Raw genomic sequence first — 24417 nt, 5'->3', positions numbered from 1 at the left:
TAAAGTGAACTTAAAACATTCATGGAGGACAAAGTTATCCATGACATAAATAAAAACTAGAATGCAAATGAAACAGAAAACAGCATTAAGGAATAACACAAATTTCATCAAAAAGAAAGAAACGAATCTGCAGACTGAAAGGGCATTATCACGTACCAGAAGAAAAAAAGCAACTGACATCGAGGCACACACTGATTAATTTATCGAACTTGAAACAAAGAATTCTTCCATCTATTCAAGTTTCATCAATTGTTTCGATGATGTCCTTAAAAGCAAAAGGATCAAGTCCAGAGTCACTTGTTATATTTAATTAACATCTCTTTAGACTCCTTCAACATGGAAGTTCCTCCATCTTTTATTTTCATGCTTGAATTTTGAATATCAAGAGGCCAGTTATTCTGTACCATGTCCCTTGATTTACCTGTGGCTTCCTTGATTTGATACAGATTATGCATCTTTGGCAAGAATATAATAGTGATGCTGTGTTTTTCTCATTGTATCCTATCAGGTAATATGCAATTCCTATATGCCCTATTACTGGTAATGTTAATCATTGGAATAAAGTGCCATCTTGCCAGGTTTCTCCATTGTAAAGTTGCCTCTTTTCCTTTTACAATTCATAATTATGCTGTGGAGAGGTACTGTGACCTTGTATATAACTTGTTCCTCATTAAACTTTCACCCATTGTTTCAGCATCTGTGGTAGGCTGAATGACCACCTAAAAGATAGTCATCTCCTAATCTCTGGAACTTGTGATGTTACTTATATGGCAAAAAGGAACTTTACAGATATGATTAAGTTAATGATTGGCATGGCGAGATGATCCTGGATTATCCAATGGACACTAAAAGCAATCACATGTATCCTTATGAGGGAGGCAGAAGCAGACTTGACAGACAAAAAAAAGAGGAGGTAATATGACCACAGAAGCTGAGATTGGGGTGATGCAGCAGCCATAAACCAAGGAATGCCAGCAACCACCAGAAGCTGGAAAAATGGATTCTCTGACAGAGCTTCCAGAGGGTGCGCAGCCCAACCAACACTGATTTCAACCCAGTGAGACTGATTTCAACTTCTGACCTTGAGAATAAATTTCTGTTGTTTTAAGCTGTCAAGTTGGTGGTAATTTGTCACAGCAGCCACAGGAAGCTTATTGTTTCTTGCATGAATTCTTCCTATGTTTGCCAAATGGTGATATTCTAATTCTATTATTCCTTCTATATTTGTTAGATGGTATTTTATTGTTAGAAAAGCTTTCTGTTTCCCCCATTCATTTATTCAATGTGGACTTATGAATTCCTATTTGATTCAACAGGCTATAATCTGTTAATACTTATTTTGATTTTTAAATTGTCCTAGATTTGCACAGGGACATGCACAGTCTAAGTCCCCGTGAGCCAGCTTCTCTGTCCTTCTGTCATGGTCCCATTTCCCCTTGAATACCTCATTATTTTCTGGCACAATAATATATTCTATATCCCAAGCTCATCCTGTAATTTCCAACCCTGTAATAAACCACCTTCCGAGAAGCCTTGGTCCCTTTCAGTATAAAACAGCATTCGGAAACCATGATCTCGGTGCTAAGTGGGCTCTTAGCTATGGGAGTACTGCTGCTCCAAAGCCCTCCAAAGACAGATCTAGGGAACATGCATACATATAATATATGTATACACATATACATTTTTATCTCTTTCTACCTACCTACCTATCTATTCCCCCTATATGTTACCAATCTCCTTTTGCTACCCCCAATGCTGTACCCATGGACACCTTCCTCACAATGCTCATGTTCCAATACCTAGCTATATTGGAATACAAACAAGCACCCAATTACAAATAAGCACCCTCCTCTCCTCGACTTCAGTTAACATCTTATGCTGGGCTGTTGCCACTCCCTGCACAGACATCTTCTTTATCCTGCTTGGACTCCCGCCTCGCCCAGTTCAGTCTCCATCAATCTGTTGCTGTCTCTCCACTCCCACACCCACAGATGCCCTCTTCACTTGCTCAAGATCCAACAGCCATTCAGACTCTTGCTTCACCGTACTCAGACTCTGACAACCCATACTGGGCTGCAGCCATCTTCTCTCCATGCATGTTCTCCTTGCCTACTTATGCTCCAACACCCTGTGCCAGCCCACAAAGATACCCTCCTCATCTTGTTTAGGCTCTGACACCTAGTCGCCACCCCTCCCCTGTAGATATCGACTTTGCTTGGCCCTACCTAATGGCTTTTGCATTGAATTATTCAGGAAGGAAGAGAGCAAGAATAGTACAGTCATATGTCACTTATCTATAGGGTACATTTTGAGAAATGCGTTGTTAGGTGATTTCATTGTTGTCCAAACATCAAAGTGCGCTTACACAAACCTAGATAGTATATAGCCTACTATGCACTTAGGCTATATGGTATAGCCTATTGCTCCTAGGCTACGAATCTATACAGCATGTTACTTACTGTACTGAATACAGTAGGCAATTTTAACACAATAGTATTTGCTTATTTGAACACAGAAAAGGTACAGTAAAAATACAGTTTAAAAAATAAAAACGGCACACTTATATAGGGCACTTACATGAATGGAGCTTGCAGGTCTGGAAGTTGCTCTGTTGAGGAGAGTCGGGGAAAGGAGGGTGCTTATTGAGTTAGTAAGCAAGTGGTGAGTGAATGTGAAAGCTCAGGACATTACTGTGCACTACTGCAGACTATAACTACTATACACTTAGGCTACACTAAATGTATTAAAAAATTTTTATTTTCTTCATGCATAAATTAACCTTAGCTTACTGGAACTTTTTTAGTTTATAAACATTTTAATTTTTTTAACTTTTCAACTCAATTTTGTAGTAACACTCTGCATATAAATAGCTGTATAAAAATATCTTCTTTCTTTATACCCTTATTCCATAAGCTTTTTTCTATTTTAAAAATTATTTATTTTTTTACTTTTAAACTTTTTGTTAAAAAACTAAGACACAAACACATACATTAGCCTAGGCCTACACAGGGTCACGGTCATCAGTATCACTGTATTCCACCTCCAAATCTTGTCCCACTGGGAGGTCTTCAGGGGCAATGACATGTATGGTGCTGTCATCTCCTAGGAAAACAATGCCTTCTTCTGGAATACCTCCTGAAGGACCTGCCTGAGGCTCTTCTAGAGGAGGTGTCACTCTTTTCAGAAATATGCCCACGGTGGTTTGCTCAGTTTGCTTCTTTTTTCATCACAGATTATTTGCCTATAAGCAGATAATGCACCATGAACATTCAGCTCTATTAATGAAAACCTTTCGTGTTGGAATCCATGTTTTCTAACTTTTTAAAGAGCTTTTCGAAGTCTGCAAAAGCTTCTGCTAACCCTTCACTGTGAATTTTCTTGGAGGGTCTTCTTTTTTTTTTTCTTCTCCTAAAGTTTCCTTTCCCTTGCCTCTTCTTCAGCTAAGTGTTCCTATTCTAGTTCCGACAACTCTTCATTAGTCGATTCCTCAGAAACCACCTCTAGGAGCTCCTCAATGTCATTCTCACCCATACCCAGGTTAAAGTTGTTTGCCATCTTAACCACGGTCTTGTTAATTCTTGCAACCTCTTCATCCTTGGCAAATTCTTTGAAGTCATGGACGAACCTCTTCAGTGTCTTCTTCCAGATGTCATTCGTACACTCCTTGGTGATATCATCCTAAGTCCAAGCAAGATTTTTGATGCAGTCATAAGATGTTGTAATCTTTCCTTCCAGAACTGCATTAGTGTTTTCTCAGGGATTTCCTGGGCAAAGGACATCAGGTAGTAGGCCTTAAAAGCTGCTATAACTCCTTGAGCCACTGGATGGATTAAAAAGGTAGAATTTGGAGGTAAAAACACCACTTTGATATTGGGATAAAGACCACCAATAAAAGGAGCATACTTGGAAGCACTGTCAACAAAAAGCAAAATCTTGAAAGGTACATTATTCTCCAAACAATTCTTGATTTTGCTGGGAAGTAATTCATGAGGACATCTTAGAAGAGAGGCTGGGTCATCCATGGCTTCTTGCTTCTGTAGTATACTGGCAGGTGTGCTTATTGACATGCTCAAAAGCCCTGGGGTTCTCACTGCCCCAGATGACAAAGGGTTTCAATTTGTAGCCTGCAATACTGCCTATAAGCAAGATTGTTACCCTATCCTTAAAAACCTTGAAATCTAGCTGGTATTGACTTGGCCTCTTTATGGCCGAGTGTCCTTTCAGGCATGTTTCCAGAATAAGGTTTTATCTGTACTGAATATTTGCTCTGTTAAGTAATTTTCCTCCACAATCAGCTTGAGTTTCCAAAAATCCTTCGGCTGCCTTCACATCAGCACTTGTAGACTTATTACTCACATTCACATTATGTAATGAATAATGATTCTTGAATTACTTAAACCACCCAGTGATAACAGTAAATTCAATACTGTAGTCAGGCCTAGCCTTTTCTTTTAACATCACAAACTTTTTGCTTTGGCTGATTGTCATGGTGCTGAGAGGTATACGCTTCTGTGTCTGTTCTTCAATCCAGGTCATTAGAAGTTTCTCCATATAGGCCCTTCTCAAATTTGTAGTAGTTTCATTGCCTTTAATGACGCAGATCCTTTAACAGCTTCCATTGCTTTGTTCTTGTTCCTCAAGATTGTAGCTATGGTGGAATGGGACTTGCATGACCGGTAAGCATTAAACATCACTGATTTTCTACCTTTGTAGTCCTTAATCACTTTTAATTTCATTTCCAGGTCAATCATTCGATGTAGCCTCTTCCTGGCAACATGAGCAGTGGATTTCGTACATTCAAGGGTCATGATGAATAAAACAACACGAGATACAATGTCAAGCATAAGAGAAAATGATGCAATCAAGAGATGCAGTACACACAAGATGTATGAGGCTGCTCCTAGTGTAACACGGCATACTGTTCTACTTTTTTTTTTACTAAGTAGAAAGAGTACACTCTAAAATAATAATTAGTATGATAAACCACTAACATAGCCATTTATTATCAAGTAGTATGTACTGTACATAATTGTATGTGCTATGCATTTATACAACTAGAAGCGCAGGTTTGTTTACACCAGCACCACCACAAACAAGTAATACGTTGCGCTATGATGTTTCAATGGCTACAATGTCACTAGGCAACAGAAATTTTTCCGCTCCATTATAATCTTATGGGGCCACTGTTGGAGTTCCATTATTGACTGAAATATCGTTATGTTGTACATGACTGTATTTATGTTGTCATTCTACTCTCAAAATTATTTCTACCTATCTACCAATCATTGAATTTCTACCAATCTACCAATTACTGAGAGATATCTGGAATGATGTTTGGTAAATGATAATATGGTTATTTCTGGGTTGTATGAATTTTGAACAATTTTTTCCTTCTTTGTACCTTTTCCTGTATTGCTTGAATACATTCTACTACATATCATTTTTATTAAAATCATATTTTCTGAAAAAAAAAAACTGAACACATACAAAGACAGAGCTACAGATATATTCAAAGAAACTGGTGAAAATTTTTTCAATAGGGAAATGCTGTATACAATTTAAATGTTAACTAAATTATGATAAATTCATACGATGGCATACTAAGTAATATATGACAGAGATATATGTAGGAACATGTAAAAGTGATCACTATAAAGTTAAAAAGGGTATTATAAACCATATTTATTATAATTTTTTAAACATATATTCGTAATTATTTATATTCACAGAAAAACCTGGAAGTACAGAAAACAAAATGTTAATAATAGTTGTTTCTAGGCAGTGAGATTACAGTTATTTCTCTGTTTATGTGAGTTTTGTAACTTACGTATATATTACTTATATAATAAAAGTTGTTTTACAAAATGTAGTAACAAAAACACAAAATTCTATCAGGATGAAGATACTAGTACATGATATAGAGAAATAAATAACTGTTAACCTAACTTCTATACCCAGTTAAACTACTTTAACTGAGAGTCAAGTATAGATATTTTTGGGTGATAGAAATTTTCACCATTCGCAAGCTCTTCATAGATGAGCTGCTCAAAGATGTTCTTCAGAAAAATGAAAACTGAACTAAAAAGGAAGGAGTGTGATAAAAGAGGTAAAGGTGAGCTAATAAACTATGGGTGAATATAAATAAGCACTGATAATGTAAGAGAATATACCAATCGGAGGGACTAAAAATAAAGTTGAACTAAAACACTGAACATTAGCTAGATCATTTTAAGATCTTCACTTTATTTGGGAGGATGGTAAAAATACTGATGTATTTTGGATTATTTGTTAACTCAAATATGGATTTTTTTTTTTTTAAGGTAAGAGTAACCACAAAGAAAATACAAATAGAATCTATAAAATTTCCAAATCAGTAGAAGAAAAAAAAAAGAGATCTAAGAAAATCAAGCCAAGGCAGGAAAAGAGAAAAAAAAGAAAGCAAGAACACAGTATAAACACAAAATTTAGGGGGGGAAAAAATCAATAATAAATTAAGCAGAATAAAATCATTAATTAAATATCAAATTGAATTTTAAAACTATATGCTGTTTATAAAAGACATCTAAAATTAATAACATACAGGTTAGAAGAAGAATAAAGATATCGAACAAATATAAGTCAAAAAAGTTATTTGGAAGTGTAAGATAATAATGTAACACACATCGATATACCCTTATTAAGATAGGAATGCTTGCCATATTGGCTTCTCATGTTTTGATTGTATTTTGCAACTGAAAATTTAAAACTTGAGAATGTAAAGCTGCTCCCCAACAAAAGAGCTGTATTTTAGCAATGGTTACCCATGAGTGAGTAACAGTTCTGTTCACCATTTTATCTCTAGCATGTAGCATCTGTAGTTATTCAACATTCTTTATGTTGGCTGGAAAAAGTATTTACTATGAAAGATTCAAGAATGCAGTATTACAGTATTACAGTAAAAAAAGAGCAGTATTACATAATTAATTATATCTTTTCTAATAAGCAACCCCTTTTTATTAAGATACTTTGAGAGAAGATTCTAAAAACAGCGCTTCTGAAGAGATTAGAAATAAGAAGAGTTCTGCATTCTGCTTTAATCCCTTGCTCTGAAATTTCCAATTTATTTCTATACTTCTCTCCCATTGGTGCCATGTTTTAGTTACCTGAGTTCAGAATTCAATAGCTGTATATTCTTAGCTGAGAATTCATCATTGCCTTTTAGATTCCCAATTGAATTCTGGCATCCAATGAACTGTTCAAAAATTAGCTCCCATTCCACAACACAATAAAACAAACAAACAAACAAAAAAACCACTACATACCTTCCATCTTTCAGTGTGTTAACAATAAATCGGTTAATCTGGCAAATACAGTTGCTAGACAATTGTTCATCTTCAACAAGAGTGTTCAACTGTGTTGCCAACATGAAAGCTGAAAAGCAGGGATTATTTCAGTCTCCAAAACATTTCAGTAATAACTATCTAAAAGCTGATCACACCTGTACTAGCAAAGAAAAATAATGCCTTAAATACGTCCCTGAAATTAAAACTAGTCAGACTGCATAGTGAAAAATAGTATAATTTGCTGTGCATTAATTAAACATCTGCTGCTACTCTAAAATGTATGTATTTCTTAAAGTGCCCAAGATCATTTTTTCTGTCATTCAGGTTTCACGAAAAAGACTAAAAAATCTTTTCTAGGTCCTTCACATTGTGACTAGAGATAGCAAGCACATATTCTGCAAATTCTCTCCTTTCTCCCTTGTAAAATTTCCAACACAGAAATAAAACCCCATAAAGGCAAGTATAGCACAGCTAACCCATCATATTCACTAAATGTCAATATCATCCTGAGGGAAGTTAATCAAAGAAAACATAGAACACTAGTTAGACAAAATTAATTAAGCCAAGTGGCAGCTTTCCACTAGATCCAGTCTATTGTTAGAACGCTCTCTGCCAGTTGCAATTCTGTCTGAATGAACTGCATAGCCAAGCAAATGCAGACTTTCAGAATGCCCAAAATTACTGCAATCGAAATGTTAAGTGTGTTTTTATTATTTAAATACAAACTCTTAGATTTATACATCATACTTACAGGATAGGGTGTTCAACCCATCACTCATAAGCAGTCGATAACGGGGTGGACTATTCCCTGTAGTAATGGGACGGATGTTCTAGAATAGAAAACTTGAATCATTAGCCAGATGGTCTGCCCAGTCCCCAGGGATAAGTAAACCTAAGTGGCAGGAGAGTGGGCTTGCCATTTAGTTCAATACAAACTGAACTGCGTGCCCATTCTCTCTCTTGACACCTAAATCCAAATAACAGAAAATTAGATTTGATGATTCTCCCACCAACCTTTCTCCACTAACATTATGAAACACAATATAGATGAGAATAACATGAATTGCCAGTATTCTTGTGTTCTCTCTCCCCTAACTTGAATTTGGTTGAAAATCAATTCTTAAAAAATATATAACAAAGTATCTAATATATGCAAGGTATTGTGTAGGAAACATGCTAAAAATACAAAAAATCCTTGCCCTGAAGGGCTTACAATTAGGGTAGAGATGGAAGCAGAGATGTAAGAGAAGTATGCACATAATGACATGGGGGCAGAGCTGAGAAATTTATCTCAACTTGAAGGAAATCACAGGCAGCTTTAAGTGGAATATGTAAACAGAGCCTTAGGGTGAAATAAACCTTAAGATGACTGGCAGCTCCAGAACCCTTTAAATAATAGAGTTAATGTAGAATTGTAAGCAGACAAGTTCATTTTAGGGTAGGTCTCTCTGGAGACCGTCTGTAAGGCAGATTTGAGCAAGACAAACCTCAGGGCAGGAAGACAAGTAAGGAAACAGTTGTAATGATGTGTAGCACTACAGCATTCATTAATTGTAGAAACAACAGAGAGGCAAAGCCTTAAGTCTGAACCTCCAAAGGTCTACCTCTGGCTAACCCAATATATTTTTTAAAAAGTCTGGTTCCTTTCTCAGAGTTACATCATGGACTGACTTATTTTTTTGTGATGATAGAGAGAATTTCCTAAAGTGAACAAATCTTTATGTCCTTCGACAAATGTAATTTATAATTACATATAGGTTTATGTGCTTGATATAAAATATATTAGATACTTACAATAACTTGGAGGATGGGTTTTATGGATGTATCTCCCTGTTGCATTATGGCCTAAAAGAGTAAAAATAGAGTATTGTGAAATATGTACTTAAATCATGATTAAAATATGACATATTTTTACAGTTTAGTATTTGGAATAAACTATAGATAATATTGTGAAAAGAACCTTTTTGGACCTTATCATTTTAAAATATAGTTTAAGTTTTATCACTCTGTGTAAATTATAAAATCATAAAAGTGAGATTCATGTTTACCAACAAGGACATCATATATATACTCACTCATATACATAATAGCACAATAATTCCCCTATAGTACCCATTAATAGGGAATTAGATAAATAAGTATGGCAAATCCTTACAGAATATTGTGAAGACTTCAGAAGATGTTGTTTATATAATACCGGTTGCCTATTGTGAGAGGAACTGGTTGAGTAGGGGATATATGTGAGCAACAGACTTTGCACTACATCCTCATTTGTACCTTTTGAATTTTAAATCTTATGACTATTAGCAATTATAAAACGTTTCTAAAGAAAAATTGAATAACTATCAATCAGGTTTTTAGTTTGTTTTTAAAAAGTCATCACGCAAAAGTAACCATCAAAAAAACTAAGACTGTTAGTTAAAACTGGCTGTCTGACATCTGCTTCTCCTCATGCTCAAATAAATAACACCAGACTAGCAATTCCAACAATAACTAAAAAACTGGACAAAAATATATAAACTTTTCGAATACCAGATAACAGGAATAGCAAGACTGTGATCCCTGAAAGAAGGGAGACGATTGAGGTGAGCACTACAATAGTTGTGGCTTTCGGCACTTTCTGGGCCATAGTGTAGGCCAGAGAATCCAAGAACACGGCAGTCCTGTTGAGCACAGATCAGGATTCAGAGAGATGAGTTAGCTGGATTTCATGGATGCAGAGTATCAGAGAGGAGAGAGCAACAGAGAGAAGCTTCAATAACCTACATAGGGGTTCCCCTGAGTCTCTGGCTGAATTCTAAGTTGTGCACATACAAAATGAGACTGCACTAGGCCAGACAAAGAGTAAGTAAGAAAGTTATACGCTAAAAAAATCACTGGAGCTCACACAAGCTATAATTACATTTGTGTTCCAACTAGTCAGCGTGAACTCAATAAACACATGGTGCATTCATTAGAAACGCCAGAAAAGGCCATGATTTAGAACTAGACCCAAAGTAAATACTACTCTAGACCCATTCCAGTCTCAAAGGTATCAACTAATCTGCAAGTAGATAGTCTACCAGAACTCAATATTCTTTAAAAAAATAAACATAGACACTGAATAATGTCATACTCATAATGTCTAGCAACTAGTCAAAAATTACTAGATAAAATATTATATGAAAGCAGACACAATAAGTTAAAGATATATGCTACAACCTTGAAGCAGTTCTCAAATTATAACACGAGAACCCAAGACCTTTTCAGGGCACCCGTAAATTCAAAACTAGTTTTCTTCATAATAAATAAGACACTGCCCTTCTTATTCTCATTCACTCAATACAATGAAAAATTGACTGAAAGACTAATAAAATCTTATACTATTTAACACTGAAAACCTTATACTCTTAATGCTGATGAATTTGGGCTGGGTGAAAAGTCAGTAAAAGAAATCGCAGCAGCGCCACTTTCAAATGATAGAGCAACTTGTTGAATTAAAGAACAAGATACATTATATCTCTTCTGCAGAATTCTAAGTTTGCCTTACAAATGGATGAATCTATAGATATGGCTTGACTGGCCGTTTTGCTTGTATTCATCTGGTATCAGCACCAACTAATCACCAACTAATCGTCTATTAAGATCTTTCATGTGTGACAACACACAAATAGTATTGAACTATTCAAAGTTCTGAATTACTTTCTGAAACTCATAGTTTATTCTGGAACAGCTGTGTTGACATTTGTACTGATGATGCAAAGCAGTGGTAGGTAAAACTAAACTACTGGTGCTTTAGCAGTTACTATACCAGTAGTCATTGCATTCTTCTGCCTTGAACTCATGGGGGAGTAGGGAGGTTCACTAAAGAATGCCCTTGATGAAGCAGTGAAAATGATCTATTACATTAAATCTTAACTCGAGTTAAAAAAAGTAATATTCTATGTAACAATACAGAAGTATGCAAAAAGTACTTCTGCTACAAACTAAAGTATGGTTGTCATCCTGAGGAAAAGCCCTTGTGCAACTGTTTGTGTGAGATGAATTACCATTTTCTTCACGGAACATCATTTTTACATGAAAGGGCAAATGATAAACTATAGTTATTTAGACTTGGGAATTTAGATGTTTTCTCAAAAGTAAACAAAGTGTGCCTGTTTTCCAGGAAAATAATTAATAGTATTTGTTGCCAATAAGATTTCTAGTAAAAACCAAGTTTTGAAAATTTGTATTCACCACCATAAGCTTTATAATTTCCCAATACTTAGACATTTTCTGATTAAATTAGCAGTGATATTAATAAGCATGAATTTTTGTTGTGAATGAAACATATTAACATTTGGAATCTGAATAATGAAATAAACCAATATTTTCCAAATGATCAATATATAACATTACAAAATAATGCAAACTAAAAGGTCCATTCAAAAGGCAAGATAGCTCAATTCTATATTCCAACTAACTTTGAAGAAACTACCATTTAGGTTTTGATGCAGTATTAAAGGAATGCTGTTTTTCTATTCTAAACATTTATGACATCAAATGTATGGGTTTTCTACATGAAGCGATTCTCTGTAGTCACCAACTGGGTGTCCTACAAGTCAATTCAATTTTGACACTAACTACTCAGAGTTAGTATAGACCCCCACGGGTTAAGGGCTCAGTCCCACAAGACTGTCCCTAAACCACTTCAGACACTAATCTCAAGTAGTGGGTCCCAGGTTACCCACACTTCTGTTCAATTTAGTTACAAACTGGGGATTCCTACAACCCCTTCCTCAAGGTCCTAGAACTCAGGGAAACATTTTACTTACTCTACCGATTCATTATAAAAGACATAAATGAACAGCTGAAGAGGTACATCAAGCAAGGTCTGGAAGGGTCCCAAGCATAGATTGTCCCTGTGGAGTTTGGAATGTACCACCCTCCTGACATGTGAATGAGTCCATAACCTGGAAGCTCTCTAAACCCTGCTGTTTAGGATTTTTAAGAAGGCTTCATTATAAATGCATGACTGATTATTCATTGGCTGCTGCTGATTAATTCAGTGGGGGCAGGGGAGGCGGGGTGGGTATAGAGCTTAAAGTTCCAACCTTCTAATTACAGGCTTGGTTCCCCTGCCAACCAGCCCCAATAGGAAGCAGTCTTGAGGTCCACCAAGAGTCACCTCATTAACATACATTCAGTAAGGTTGAGAATGCTTATTATGAATAACAAAAGATGTTCCTCCAAGCCATATCACTCAGGAAATTCCAAGGGCTTTAGGAGCTCTGTGCCAGGAACCAGACAAAACATAAATTCCTTATATCACAGTATCAGAAAAAAAAAAAGGAAAAAAGCCTGAAAATTCTATTAAAATACAGCTCCTTTTCCAACTACATATATGAGTGAGGCCAGATTTCCTTTGTATACCTGAACCAAAACAATAAGTATATATACTGAATGCAGAAGATATTAAAATCTGGCTGTCATTTATCTTTGGAAGCCAGACACTAAAGCACTGTGAAAAAAAAAAGTAAAACAATGTTACTTTTCTATTTGTCTTGAAATATAGAGCTATTTTTCACAAAACATGTTATTTATGTTAACAGATGAGTTTATTATTTTAAATGAATATTTTAAAAAATTGATCTGTTATAATTTCAAATATAGTAAGGTACATATAACCCACAAAAAACAAAAGCTCTTGGGAGTTGGGGGCGCTCAACAATTTTTGAGTGTAAAGGCATTTTAAGATCAAAACATTTGAGTACTATTGTGTTATGGACTGTGTCTCCTCCACCTCCGTTCATATGTTGAAATCCTAACCTTGAGTGTGATGGGATTAGGAGGTCGGATCTTTGGAGGTAATAGGTTTATATGGGGTCCTGAGGATAGAGCCCCCATAATGGGATTAATGCCCTTATAGGAAAAAGAGATACCAGAGCTCTCTCCTCTACTCCCCACACAAAGAAGCGGTCATGAGAGCACACAACGAAATGGCAGCTGAAAGCCAAGAAGAGAGCCCTCACAGGAAGTGAATCTGCTGGCACCATCATTTTCGATTTCCCAGCTTCTAAAATTGTAAGAAATTTGTCATTTACACTACCCAGTCTATGGTATTTTGTTATAGCAAATAGCAATCCAATCTAAGATACACTGCCCCAACTTAACTATCAACCAACCTGACCTAATTAGAGCATCTAACAATTGAAGAAAACAAATTCTTTAAAAAAATTTTCTTACACACCAAAAAATCAAAGATTTTTAATGTGACAATGGATTGCCCCATTCACACACTAAATTGCTCTATACAGGGAGATTTCACAATCAAGAAGCCATAGCCATGTTGCTCTAAGTAGGCTTTCAACAGTTTTAGCTTCTTGATAGGATCCAGACATATGCTCAGCTGCATATGAACTAGCTTCAAGTACCACTGTCTTTCTTAGCTTCACCGGCAAGCAGGTTAAATCGACTTAATATTGCAGCCTTACAAAGCCGACTTGCCATTGACACACTACTTTTAAGTGGAGGAATTTTCATTGTTCTTCTCACTTAGGCCATCCGCAGTCTCCAAAGAAATGTCCTCTTGGCACCCAATTCAGACTGAAGAATCTATATTCCAAGTTTGTGTGAAGTAGATATGCAGAAAGTACTAATCTAAGGTCTCTTAATCAAATAAGATATCAATTTTGAAGTGAGTGTATCATCAACATGTTGCTTTATAACCTTTCTTAAACCTCTAAGAAATAACACAGCAATTCCCATCACCAAATATACTGCTGATATAAACTGCCTTTATAAAGTGACTCAGTAACGCTCCAGGTACACCCAGCACTTCCCATTTTGTCAGTTTGTCACTTGAGGACATACTGTTTACTAACAACATCTGCAGGGCGCAGTCAGAAATTTTGCCTTCAATGGCCACATGGAGACTCGCTTCTTCATTGGCTTCATATGCAGATATAGAATGTGGATTAAGATACAACTATGACTTAATCTGGGCTGATCCTTTAGGCAACTGGTTCATATAGAGGTAAATGTTGATATTCTATTTGACAATAGAGTGAATAAATTAGAAGATGATTTTGTACAAAATATTGATTTTTTTCCATCATAGCAGGACTTTTGCTATAGAATAGTAGAAATTGTATCTAAAAGTACCTAAGGAAAAACCTTGCTGTAACAGCTTAGGTGTTGGGCAACACTCTTCCATTTGGCTTAATGCACTGGCTGTAATTCTATTCACCTGTGCCTACAGCTTCCTGCCATCCAACTCTTTCAATTATACAAATGAATTGTTACATTTCAGATATTCTGAATGACTAGAAATTAAACTGAAAAGTTGATTAAATATTTCTTTAACAATCTGCAAAATTGTTGCACACTGTATGTGTCTCCCTCCCTGCATAATATACTTTTAAAACATATGCTGGTTCTGGTGAAGCAATAGGTTCGGCAGGAATAAGAGAAGGACCTGACGATTCTAAATTTCTTGGTTCAGGTTCATACAATTGTAGAAGCTCATCAAGAGCTAATTGTGCTGCACTGGATCTAGTCACCTTTTCATTTTGTCCCAATCCAGTCTTGTATTAAATATCATCCATCACAGCACAAAAAGCAAAAATGGTCCTATAACATCACCTGTTATTACTGTTTCCTTAAGGTCAAGCTGAATTCGCTTCACTTATGCAAACTAGTAAAAGGCTTGACACAGAATTTATTTCAACATGTTTGTAATTCATTTAAAGTCCTTAGTGGTTTTTTATTTTTTTTATTTTTTTTGAGGAAGGACAGGATATGAAACAAATGAAAGACCTTTGGAAAGCAATGGTTCTGGAAAATTACCTGTCATTTGTGTAACTTGGATGCCATATTTGACAGACTGTAACTCTGAGGAATGTGCTATGGGTGTAGTTACCATCTGGACTGAAGGCTTAACTGGCAAGTTCTTTTTCAGCACCCGAGCAAAGCTAGGGACCCAGAAGCTCTGAAATCAGTCATTGTTGGCATACATTTTCTCACCAAAATTGGCCTTCCTGGCTAGACCCCGCAGGCCCACTGTAGGCCAAGGGGCTTGCCAGTAGACACCATTACTTCAGAATATACATTCTTTTTAGTACACTGGGAACATTTTCAACAAGACAGTATATGCAAGACAATAAAATAAGTCTTAATAACTGTTAAAAGACTGAATTTATACAGAGTATATTATCTTATCTAACGACATGGAATTAAACTAGAAATCAATAAAATGTATCTAGAAAACCTCTAAATACTTGAAATTTAAACAACAAACTTCTAAATGACCCATCTGTTGAAGAAATTACAAGAAAAATTAGAAAGTATTAAATAAATGAAAATAAAAATACAATTTATCTAAATGTGTGTGGTACATAGCTAGAGCAATGTTTAGAGGGAAAATTATAGCTTTATATGCTTATATTAGAGAAAAGGCCCAAAATCAATTATCTAAACTTCTACCATAAAAAGCCAGAAAAATAAACTAAACCCAAGTATGTAGAAGGGAAATAACAAGAGCAAAAATCAATAAAATGGAAAATAAATAAACACTAGGAAAACACAACTGAACCAAAAGCTGGCTCTTTAAAAAGATCAATAAAACTGATAAATCTCTAGCTATTATGGTCAAGAAAACTAAGACATATATTCTCAATATGAGTAATGAAAAAGGCATCACTATAAATCCTATGTAAATAAGGGAATATTAGGAACAACTTTATGAAACAACAGAGAAAACTCTAGGTCTGAATGGATTTACTGTAAAATTCTATCTAATATTTAGGGATTAAAAAATACCAATTTTGCATAAGTTATTTCAGGAAATGGAGAACACCTTCATTTTATGATGTTAGATTTACTGACAGAAAAAAACAAAGACATGCTAAGAAAGAAAAACTAGAGCTATCTATCACTAATAAATGTAGATATAAAAATCCTCAACAAAATATTAACAAATAAAGTCCAGCACTATATAAAATGGATATAATACGTCATGACCTAAATCTCAAGAAGGCAAGGTTTACTCAACATCCAAAATCAATCAGCATAATTTGCCACATTAATAGCATAAAGAAAAACCACAATCATCTCAATAGATGCAGAAAATGCATTGGAAAAATTTAACACCTGTTTATTATAAAAAAGCCTCGGCAAACTAGAAATAGAAGAAAGGTTTAAACTGATAGCTGCCATCATATTTAATAGCAAAAGACTAATTTCCCTTTAAGATCAGGAAGAAGATAAAGATATAGCTCTCATTACCTTTATAAATATGACTTTAGAGGTCTTAATGAATGCAATAAGGCAAGAAAAAGAAATGGCAGAAAGACTGAAAAGGATGAAATAAAGCGGTGTTTGCAGATATGATCATGTGCATAAAAATTCCTAAGGTATCTACATTACAAAAACTAGTAAGTGAATTTAGCAAGTTTGTAAGACATAAGATTAATATGGCAAAATCAATTGTATTTTTAGATACTGCTAATAAACTGGAAAATGAAAACTTTAAAAACATTTTAATATCATGAAAAATAAAATACCTAGGAATAAATTTAATAAAATGTACGCAAGACCTGCACACTGAAAACTACAAAACACATAGAAATTAAAGAAAACCTAAATAAAAGATTGGTTTGAAAGACTCAATGTTTGCAAGATGTCAACTGACCCCAAAATAAATTATAAATGCAATATAATATCAATCAAAATACCATTAGGCTGTATTAGAAATTGACAAGCTTTCTAAAATGTATATGAAAATGTGGAGTACCTAGAGTCAGTAAAGCAATTTCGAAAAAGAATGAAGCTATGAAGTTTACATTACCCAATTTCAGAACCCAATGTATGTGTTGATGCTTACACTAATACCACATTGTCTTAACTCATTTAAGACAATGTGGTATTAGTGTAAGCATCAACACATACAGCAAAGAGACGAGACATTCCAAAAACAGTACCATACATACACAAATTTTATCAAAGGTGACAACATAATTCAATGGAACATTATAGTCTTTTCAACAAATGGTGCTGGAATAACAATATTTGAATGGGAAAAAAATGATCTGTATACTATATATTAAAAAGTAAACTTGAAAAGGACTATAGACCTGAAATCAAAACTGAAACTACAACACTTCTAGAAGAAAACACAAGACAAAAGATTTGTGACCCTGGGACAGGCAATGATTTCTTAGGACACAAAAATATAATTCAGAAAAGGGGAAAAAAATGATAAATGAGACTTCTTCAACATTTAAAATTGCTCAGACTAGAAGCTAGAAGAATGAAAAGGCAAATCTCAGATTGGGAGGAAATATATGTGATGCTTATATTTAACAAAAGACATCCAGAATAAAAAATTCTTACAACTAATTAATAAAAACGCAACCTGATTTTTAAAATGGGCAAGATTTTTAAATAAATAAATAAAAATAAATAAAAAAAGTCGGCAAAAGATTTGAACAGACTCTCCACAAAAGACATACAAATGACCAGAAATCACATAAAAAGATGTTCAACATCATCATTTATCAGGAAAACAGAAATTAAAATTACAATGGTATAACACTACACATTCATTATAATAGTTAAAAAGACTGACAAAACTAAGAGTTGGCAAAGATATGGAGCAACTAGAATTCTCATAACTACTTTGGAAAACGATGTGGCAATTTCTTATGAAATTAAATATTCAACCATACAACCTAGCAAGTGCACTCCTAGGTATTTATTCAAGAGGAATGAAAACATTTCCACAAAAGAATGTACATAAATGTTCAAAGTATCTTCTTTCATAATAGCCCCAAAATGAAAATAACCCAAATGTCCAAGAACAAATCGTGTTTATTCATACAATACTACTCAGCAATAAAAAGACATAAATGCTAAAATATGAATAAACTGCAAAAGCCATTTTGCTGAATAAATAAATGAATAAACCAAAGGGTACATATTATTTGGTTACAATTACATGACATTTTAGAACAGTCAAAACAAACCTATAGTGATTGCCTGGGGTAAGGGCGGAAATGGGGAAGGCACAGGAGACTGGGGTAGTGTGATTACAGGGGTGTATACACATCAAAACTCATCAAACTGTATGCTTAAAATAGGTATATTTTATTATATGTAAATTAAACTTAAATAAAGGTGATTTTTTTTAAAGTTGTTTCTAGGGAACAAACTGGGGTAAAGGGCAGAAAGTCCATAATTTCATAGAACACCTTTCTGTTCTATTTTAAAACCACATGCATGTAATACTTCATTATTCTTTTTAACTTAAAATGTGTCATCATAAATACCAAATATAGCATTTATTCTTTTCTGGGGCATACAGCATAACATCTACACTTAAGATAAAATTGCCTCAAATTTTCCAAATTAACATTGCTAATAAAAATACAAGGCAACAGAATGCAATAGTCAAGGGGACTTGCATTTGAATCCTCACTTCATTAACAAATTATTTAACTTCTTTCCACTTTAATCTCAACTGTAAAATGGAATGATAAAATCTACCTTAGAGGGTTACTGTAAGTATCGACTATCATAAAGTAAGTATCTGGCACATTGGAAATGGTCAAAAACATTAGTTCTCTTCCCCATTCTTTACATTACCTAATTACTTAAGATATAAATGCTATCTATTCTACTTACCACAATAGTTCCATTAATTACCTCTTACTCTATGATGTTAGCTCTTCCCCAAAATGCCTCTACTATTTGTGTATTAGTTGCTTACTCTTTTAGGCCTGTGTCTTTTAAACTAAGATGGTACTACCTGCTTTAGCTAACAGTTGAAGATGACCAAGGTTCTCCACACTCTGTCACCACAAACACATGCAAAAATTTTGTTATTTATTAATAAAACCTAAGTAATACTTTACCTGACACTGGAAATGTTTCTAAAATTCTGAACAGAGCGAAAACTAAGCAAAACATTTATATTTTAAAAAGCCTGTGATCATTTTTTTAAAAGTAAAGGGCTGTTCTTAATTTTTTTCCTACTCCCTCTAATTTGTCTTAAAAGCACAAGGTAGCAGCTATAAAGTAAATGAGGACAAGAATTTGCAATCACTTCCCAGGTCTAAATATTCCCATTTATTAAAATGTTCACTCACTCCAACTGTTCTTCCCCTTCCTGTTTCCCCCAAGCTCCCTTTCTTCCCCACTCATCCTTGTCCCTTTCTTTTCACTGCCACATATGCAACTAGCAAACATTTATTGGGCACCTAAAACCTGCCAGCACGGTCCCAGGTATTGGAAATACTGTGTTGAGCAAAAAAACAGACATAATTTCACTCCTAAAAGAATGTACAGTTCAGTAGGGGAGACAGAAAGTAACTGATCTTAATCAAATCAATCAATAAATAAAATTTTCATCTGTGATTATCAATAATAGGTAACATATGCTGAGCATTTACTATGTATCAGACATGGGCTAAGCACTTTAAATGTAATAACTCAATCCTCACACTAACCTTAGGTAATAGGCTCTAGAGAAGAAAGGCAGAGTTCAGTATCTTGCCCAAAACAACTAATAAGTGAATGAACAGAAGTCAGGGTCTCAAAATAAAAGGAATTTAGCCTAGCAAGGGAAGTCAAGGAAAGCTCCTGTGAGGAATTAACAACTGAGCTGAGATTTGAAGATTGTTTGCTGTAAGAGCAGAGTGAAAAACCACCTAGGCAGTAGGCAGTGGGGAGTGGGGAAAGAATTATCAAAGACCCTGTGGAAGGCAAGAGTATGGAATATACCAGGAATTTAAATTAAAAAAAAAAAAAAAAAAGAGGCTGGAAAGGAGGAGAGAACAAGTTGGGAATATGTTATAATTGAAATGTCAAGAGGAGGGTATGCTGAGTGGAAGTGATTGATACAGGCAAAAGGTGACAGTGCCAGTGTGGATGGAGAGTAGATGGGAGTTAAGAAATATATATAGAAGTAAATTACACTAGACATGGTGATGGACTGAACATTCGGGGTGATGTAAGAATAATAATTCTTCAATTTCTGGCTAGCATAACTTAATAAATAATGGTGCAATTCATCCAGATAGAGAACACCAAAAAGCCCAGATTCAGGAAGATAATGGATCTGCTTTAGGACATGCTGAGTTTTAAATGTCTTTGAGATATTAAATAGGCAGATTATAGAGGTTTGGCTTTCAGAGTAAAGGTGGCTTTAGACAAAGAAATTTGTGAGCAATTAACATATAGATGGTAATGAGATTGTCTTGGTTCGAAAAGACGGCCTTGAGTCAACAAAATTTACTAAGAGGAACCTGCAAATAAGATAGGAAAAGACCAGCTAAGCTGAGCCACAGAAACCACAAGAAGAGATTGTCATCAGAAGGATGCAAAGCTCGAAGACTCAAACGCTGCTGAGAACTGGTAAATTGAAAACCGAAAAGTGTTTTGTTAGATTTAGCAACTTGGAGGCTCTGCAAATTTCATCCAAAGTTATTTGTACAGAGATCAAGGAGGTGACTGACTGGAGCGACTTAAAGGATTGATGGGAGGTAAGGGAATTAAACTGCTGAAAACAACTTGAGAAGTTTGGATGAGGATGGGGGAAGGGTGGAGACAGAGAGTGGCCTCCGGAGAGAGATTGGGGGGGAGGGGGGCGTTCAGGATCAAGAGTTTATTTTGCTTCGTATTCTTAAGGAGGAAAACGTTAAGCATGTTTAAAATATGGGAAAAATCCTTTCAAGAAAGGGTGATGTTAGCAGAGTCACCCGGCGGTTCCTCCACTCCTGCTACATCTTCTCGCGTTCACGCCCACGAACCCCCAGTTCCTCTCCCCGTTCTCCACTCTGCACAGCACCAGGGCCGACAACCACTCCGGCCCTCCAGCCCGGTTCGCAGGCATCTCCTCACCGCAATGGCCCCTTCGCTCAGGTGGACCACCATGACTACGCTGCTCCAACTCCCGCGCTTCGGATCCTCTGCTGCCCAGCCTTTACTCCCGGGATCCGCCGCGCACTAAAGCAATTGGTCTTAGGAGCTGCCTACGCCACTTCCGCCTCTCGACGTGCGCACGGCACAGGGGCGGGCCTAGGGGCTGAGCAGCCACTGCATTGGCGGATGCCCACGTGACCATCCTAAATTCGGGGCCTAGTCGCGGGATGGTAGGGCCTAAGGGCCGAGAGCCTAGTTGCGGGGCGCGCCAAGGGTGACGCGAACGCAGCTAAAGGGCGCGGGTGGGGCAGTTCCGGGTGCTCTGCTAGCGGGCTCTCGGAAACATATTCCGCTCGGCTTTTGGCGGGCAGACGGACTCGTAGCCCAGAGGAGAGTTAGAGCTGCTCCCTGATAACCCTGCTGCTAAATGTCGTCGAAGCAGTGACTTGATCCTGAGCTTAGCACAGTGGGAGTTTCTGAAGGAAAATAAGACCCAGTTCCTGCCCTCAGAGGAGAACATAGTACCGGGAGTTTCCTCTGTAAGTAGCCCTAGCTCAAGGTACACACGGTATGGACTCCCGGAGAGAGACAAAGTGTGCTGGAATCACAAATGAAACATCAAGGGAGGCTTCCCGGAGGAAGTGCCATTTGAAATGAGTCTTGAAAGATGTGTGGAAGTTTATGTGATGGATGCCAAGTGAAAGTAGGGATACTCCCCCCAAAATGAATAGCCTATACAAAAACTAAAGTGATGAATAATAGCCTGGCAAGCCAAGGATAGCTTTGCGTAGCTCACGATAGTAACATAGGAAGAAGTAAGACTTGAGCATTAGAAAAGAGCCAAAGGTCAAATAATGAAGAGTTTGTACTGGGTTTTCCTAAATGCTAGGAGGAGCATTGATGAATTTGAGTCAGAGTACTGACATCTGTCTCAATGTGGCGGGTAGATTAAGTTGGGGGGTGAGGGCAGACTGAAAGCATGGAGACTAGTTATGACACTGGAAAGAATGCCAGACAAGGCATGGTGAGAGCTTGAACTAAAATTACCTGGAGATTGAAAGAAAAAACTGAACGATGTAAGGGATAGAAATATTTGTTGATAGTTGCTGGAGAGAGAAAGAAAAATCTGAGCTGTCTCTCAGTTTCTGACTTGAGCAACTAGGGTAGGTAGAGGTCTAAGAGGACCAAGATGGTTGCTGTCAAATCCTCCAGCATGGTGCCTGGAACAAAGCAGGCTTACAATAAATATTTCTGAATGGAAGGATGGTGAGTGAATTGGTGTGAGAGAATATAGATTCTTCCTCAACATGTAAACAACTATAGCAAAAGACCACAAGAATTGATTGTTGCTTCATGCTTGCTGGAATGAAATCTTGATTTTCTAAAATTATAGAGATCTGAATTTCTTATTTGCTTATTCATTTTGTAGATTTAAAGTGGCATGGATCTGCCTGTGGATGAGTGGAAATCATACCTACTTCAGAAGTGGTCTTTGCTCCCGAAGTCCATTCAGGTTTCAATTTCTACAGCAGAGACTTTGAGCGATATCTTTCTTCACTCCTCTTCGCTTCTTCAGTAAGTGAATGAAAGCTTTAGCAGGGAAATTTTGATTTGGAAAATGTTCCCTTTTGTCATTTGCTCTCAAATTATATCTCTTTGTGATGGAAAGATTAAATCGAGATTTTTATATTTTAGGGCATTCAGCAGTGTTTGCTGTTTCCAGTGTTTTCTAACCTACTATGATAGGAAAGATAGGGATGCTATTTTGCTTTTTCAGTGTCAATATTATGTTTCAATAATCAGTGGCTTGCTATAGTCACTAGACTGTGAACTTTGCCATCACCCAAAGGTAGTAGATGAGATTTGTTAGCTGCACATAGAAATTCATAACCACTCAAATTTGGAAAGGACCTTAAAGGTCATATAGTATAACCCGGTATTTTTCAAACTCTCTTGACTACACTCTTCAGTAAGAAATATTTTACATCACAACCTGGTACATACACTCACACACACACATATATGTGTATATCTGAAACAAGAGTTTCCTACAACTTCATTCAGTGAATTTTTATTGATCACCTATTATATGCTACAGTCTCTAAAACTGATTAAAGATATCAACCACAAAATTCCGGAAGCTCAACAAGTTCCAAACTGTGTAAACATAAATAAAGTCACATCTAGGCACAGCAGACTTGAACTGCCAAAAACTAAAGGGAAAAAAAAAAAGAGGAAATCTTAAAAACAACCGATGAAAAAAGACACATTACCTTTATGGGAGTAAAAATAAGATTAATGACTGATTTCTTCAATGAAACTATGGAAGCCAGGAGACAATTAAATGACACATTTAAAGCGCTGAAAGGAAAACAAAGCAAACAAAGCAAACAAAACTTGCCAACCTAGAATTCTAAGCCTAATGAAAATACCTTGCAAAAGTAAATGCAAACTAAACCATTCAGAAGATATGACAACAGTGCTATAAAGGGGAAAATAGGTAAATGGAGTTAAATTGTTGTAAAGTTCTTGTATTGTTTGGGAAATGGTAAAAGTACTAACAAGATAGTAATAAATCAGGGATTCATTTTGTAACCTCTAGGATAACCACAAAAAAAATATATAAATTTATAATCAAGTCAGTTCTCTCCCTTTCACCATAAATTAGGCAGAATAATACATCCCAAGATGTCCATGTCCTAATCTCTGGAATTTGTGAATATGTTAGGTTACATAGAAAAGGGAAATTAATGTTACTGATCAGCCAATTTTAAGAGAGTAGCCTGGATATACAGGTGAGCCCATTGTAATCGCAAGTCCTTAAAAGCAGAAAATAAAGAGACGAGTCAGAGGGAGATGTGACTATGGAAGATAGTCAGAGAGATGCAACATTGCTGGCTTTGAAGATAGAGAAAGCAATCCACAAGCCAAAGAATGTAGGCAGCCTCTAGAAACCGGAAAAGGCAAGGAAACAGATTCTACCCTAGAACCTGAATGTATTCCAACCAATACCTTGATTTTAGCACATTCAGACCCATATCAGATTTCTGCCCTTCAAACTATAAGATAAATTTTTGTTTGTTTTAAGCCACTAATTTTGTGGTAATTTGTTACAGCAGCAACAAAAAATGAATGCACCCCCTTTACTTTCCTAATCTAAAGTACTATAAGTAACTAGACAATTAAAATAGCTTTTTGACTGATTTCCTATATCCAA

The 24417-nt window shown here is 36.0% G+C and overlaps 2 protein-coding genes and 1 pseudogene across 4 annotated transcripts in view; 1 reads left to right on the top strand and 2 right to left on the bottom strand.

Moving 5' to 3' along the window:
• RPA1 (replication protein A1) overlaps positions 1-21334 on the bottom strand; it is a 51623-nt gene extending 30289 nt beyond the window's left edge. Inside the window, exons 1-4 of the mRNA XM_006925073.3 lie at positions 21180-21334; positions 9117-9167; positions 8074-8152; positions 7302-7410 (exon numbers count right to left, since the gene is read on the bottom strand). Coding sequence (XP_006925135.1) covers positions 7302-7410; positions 8074-8152; positions 9117-9167; positions 21180-21212 — 272 coding nt within the window. The 5' untranslated portion in view covers positions 21213-21334. The remainder of the gene's footprint in view (positions 1-7301; positions 7411-8073; positions 8153-9116; positions 9168-21179) is intronic.
• LOC102889620 lies at positions 12937-15601 on the bottom strand (annotated as a pseudogene).
• A 67-nt stretch (positions 21335-21401) lies between the features above and the next one.
• Positions 21402-24417, top strand: part of SMYD4 (SET and MYND domain containing 4) — a 35029-nt gene continuing 32013 nt past the window's right edge. For 2 of the 3 annotated variants that reach the window (XM_006925072.3, XM_025041567.1), the window contains exons 1-2: positions 21403-21739; positions 22630-22775. In XM_006925072.3, the coding sequence (XP_006925134.1) occupies positions 22642-22775 (134 nt within the window). In that variant the 5' untranslated portion in view covers positions 21403-21739; positions 22630-22641. Of the gene's footprint in view, positions 21740-22629; positions 22776-24417 lie in introns of all 3 variants that reach the window. The other variant, XM_015599367.2, reaches the window with a different exon arrangement.

This window comes from Pteropus alecto, unplaced genomic scaffold (assembly GCF_000325575.1).
Source record: "Pteropus alecto unplaced genomic scaffold, ASM32557v1 scaffold98, whole genome shotgun sequence".
Classification (NCBI taxonomy): Eukaryota; Metazoa; Chordata; class Mammalia; order Chiroptera; family Pteropodidae; genus Pteropus; species Pteropus alecto.
The sequence above is the reverse complement of the archived record's forward strand: the minus strand, read 5'-3'. Positions and strand labels throughout refer to the sequence as shown.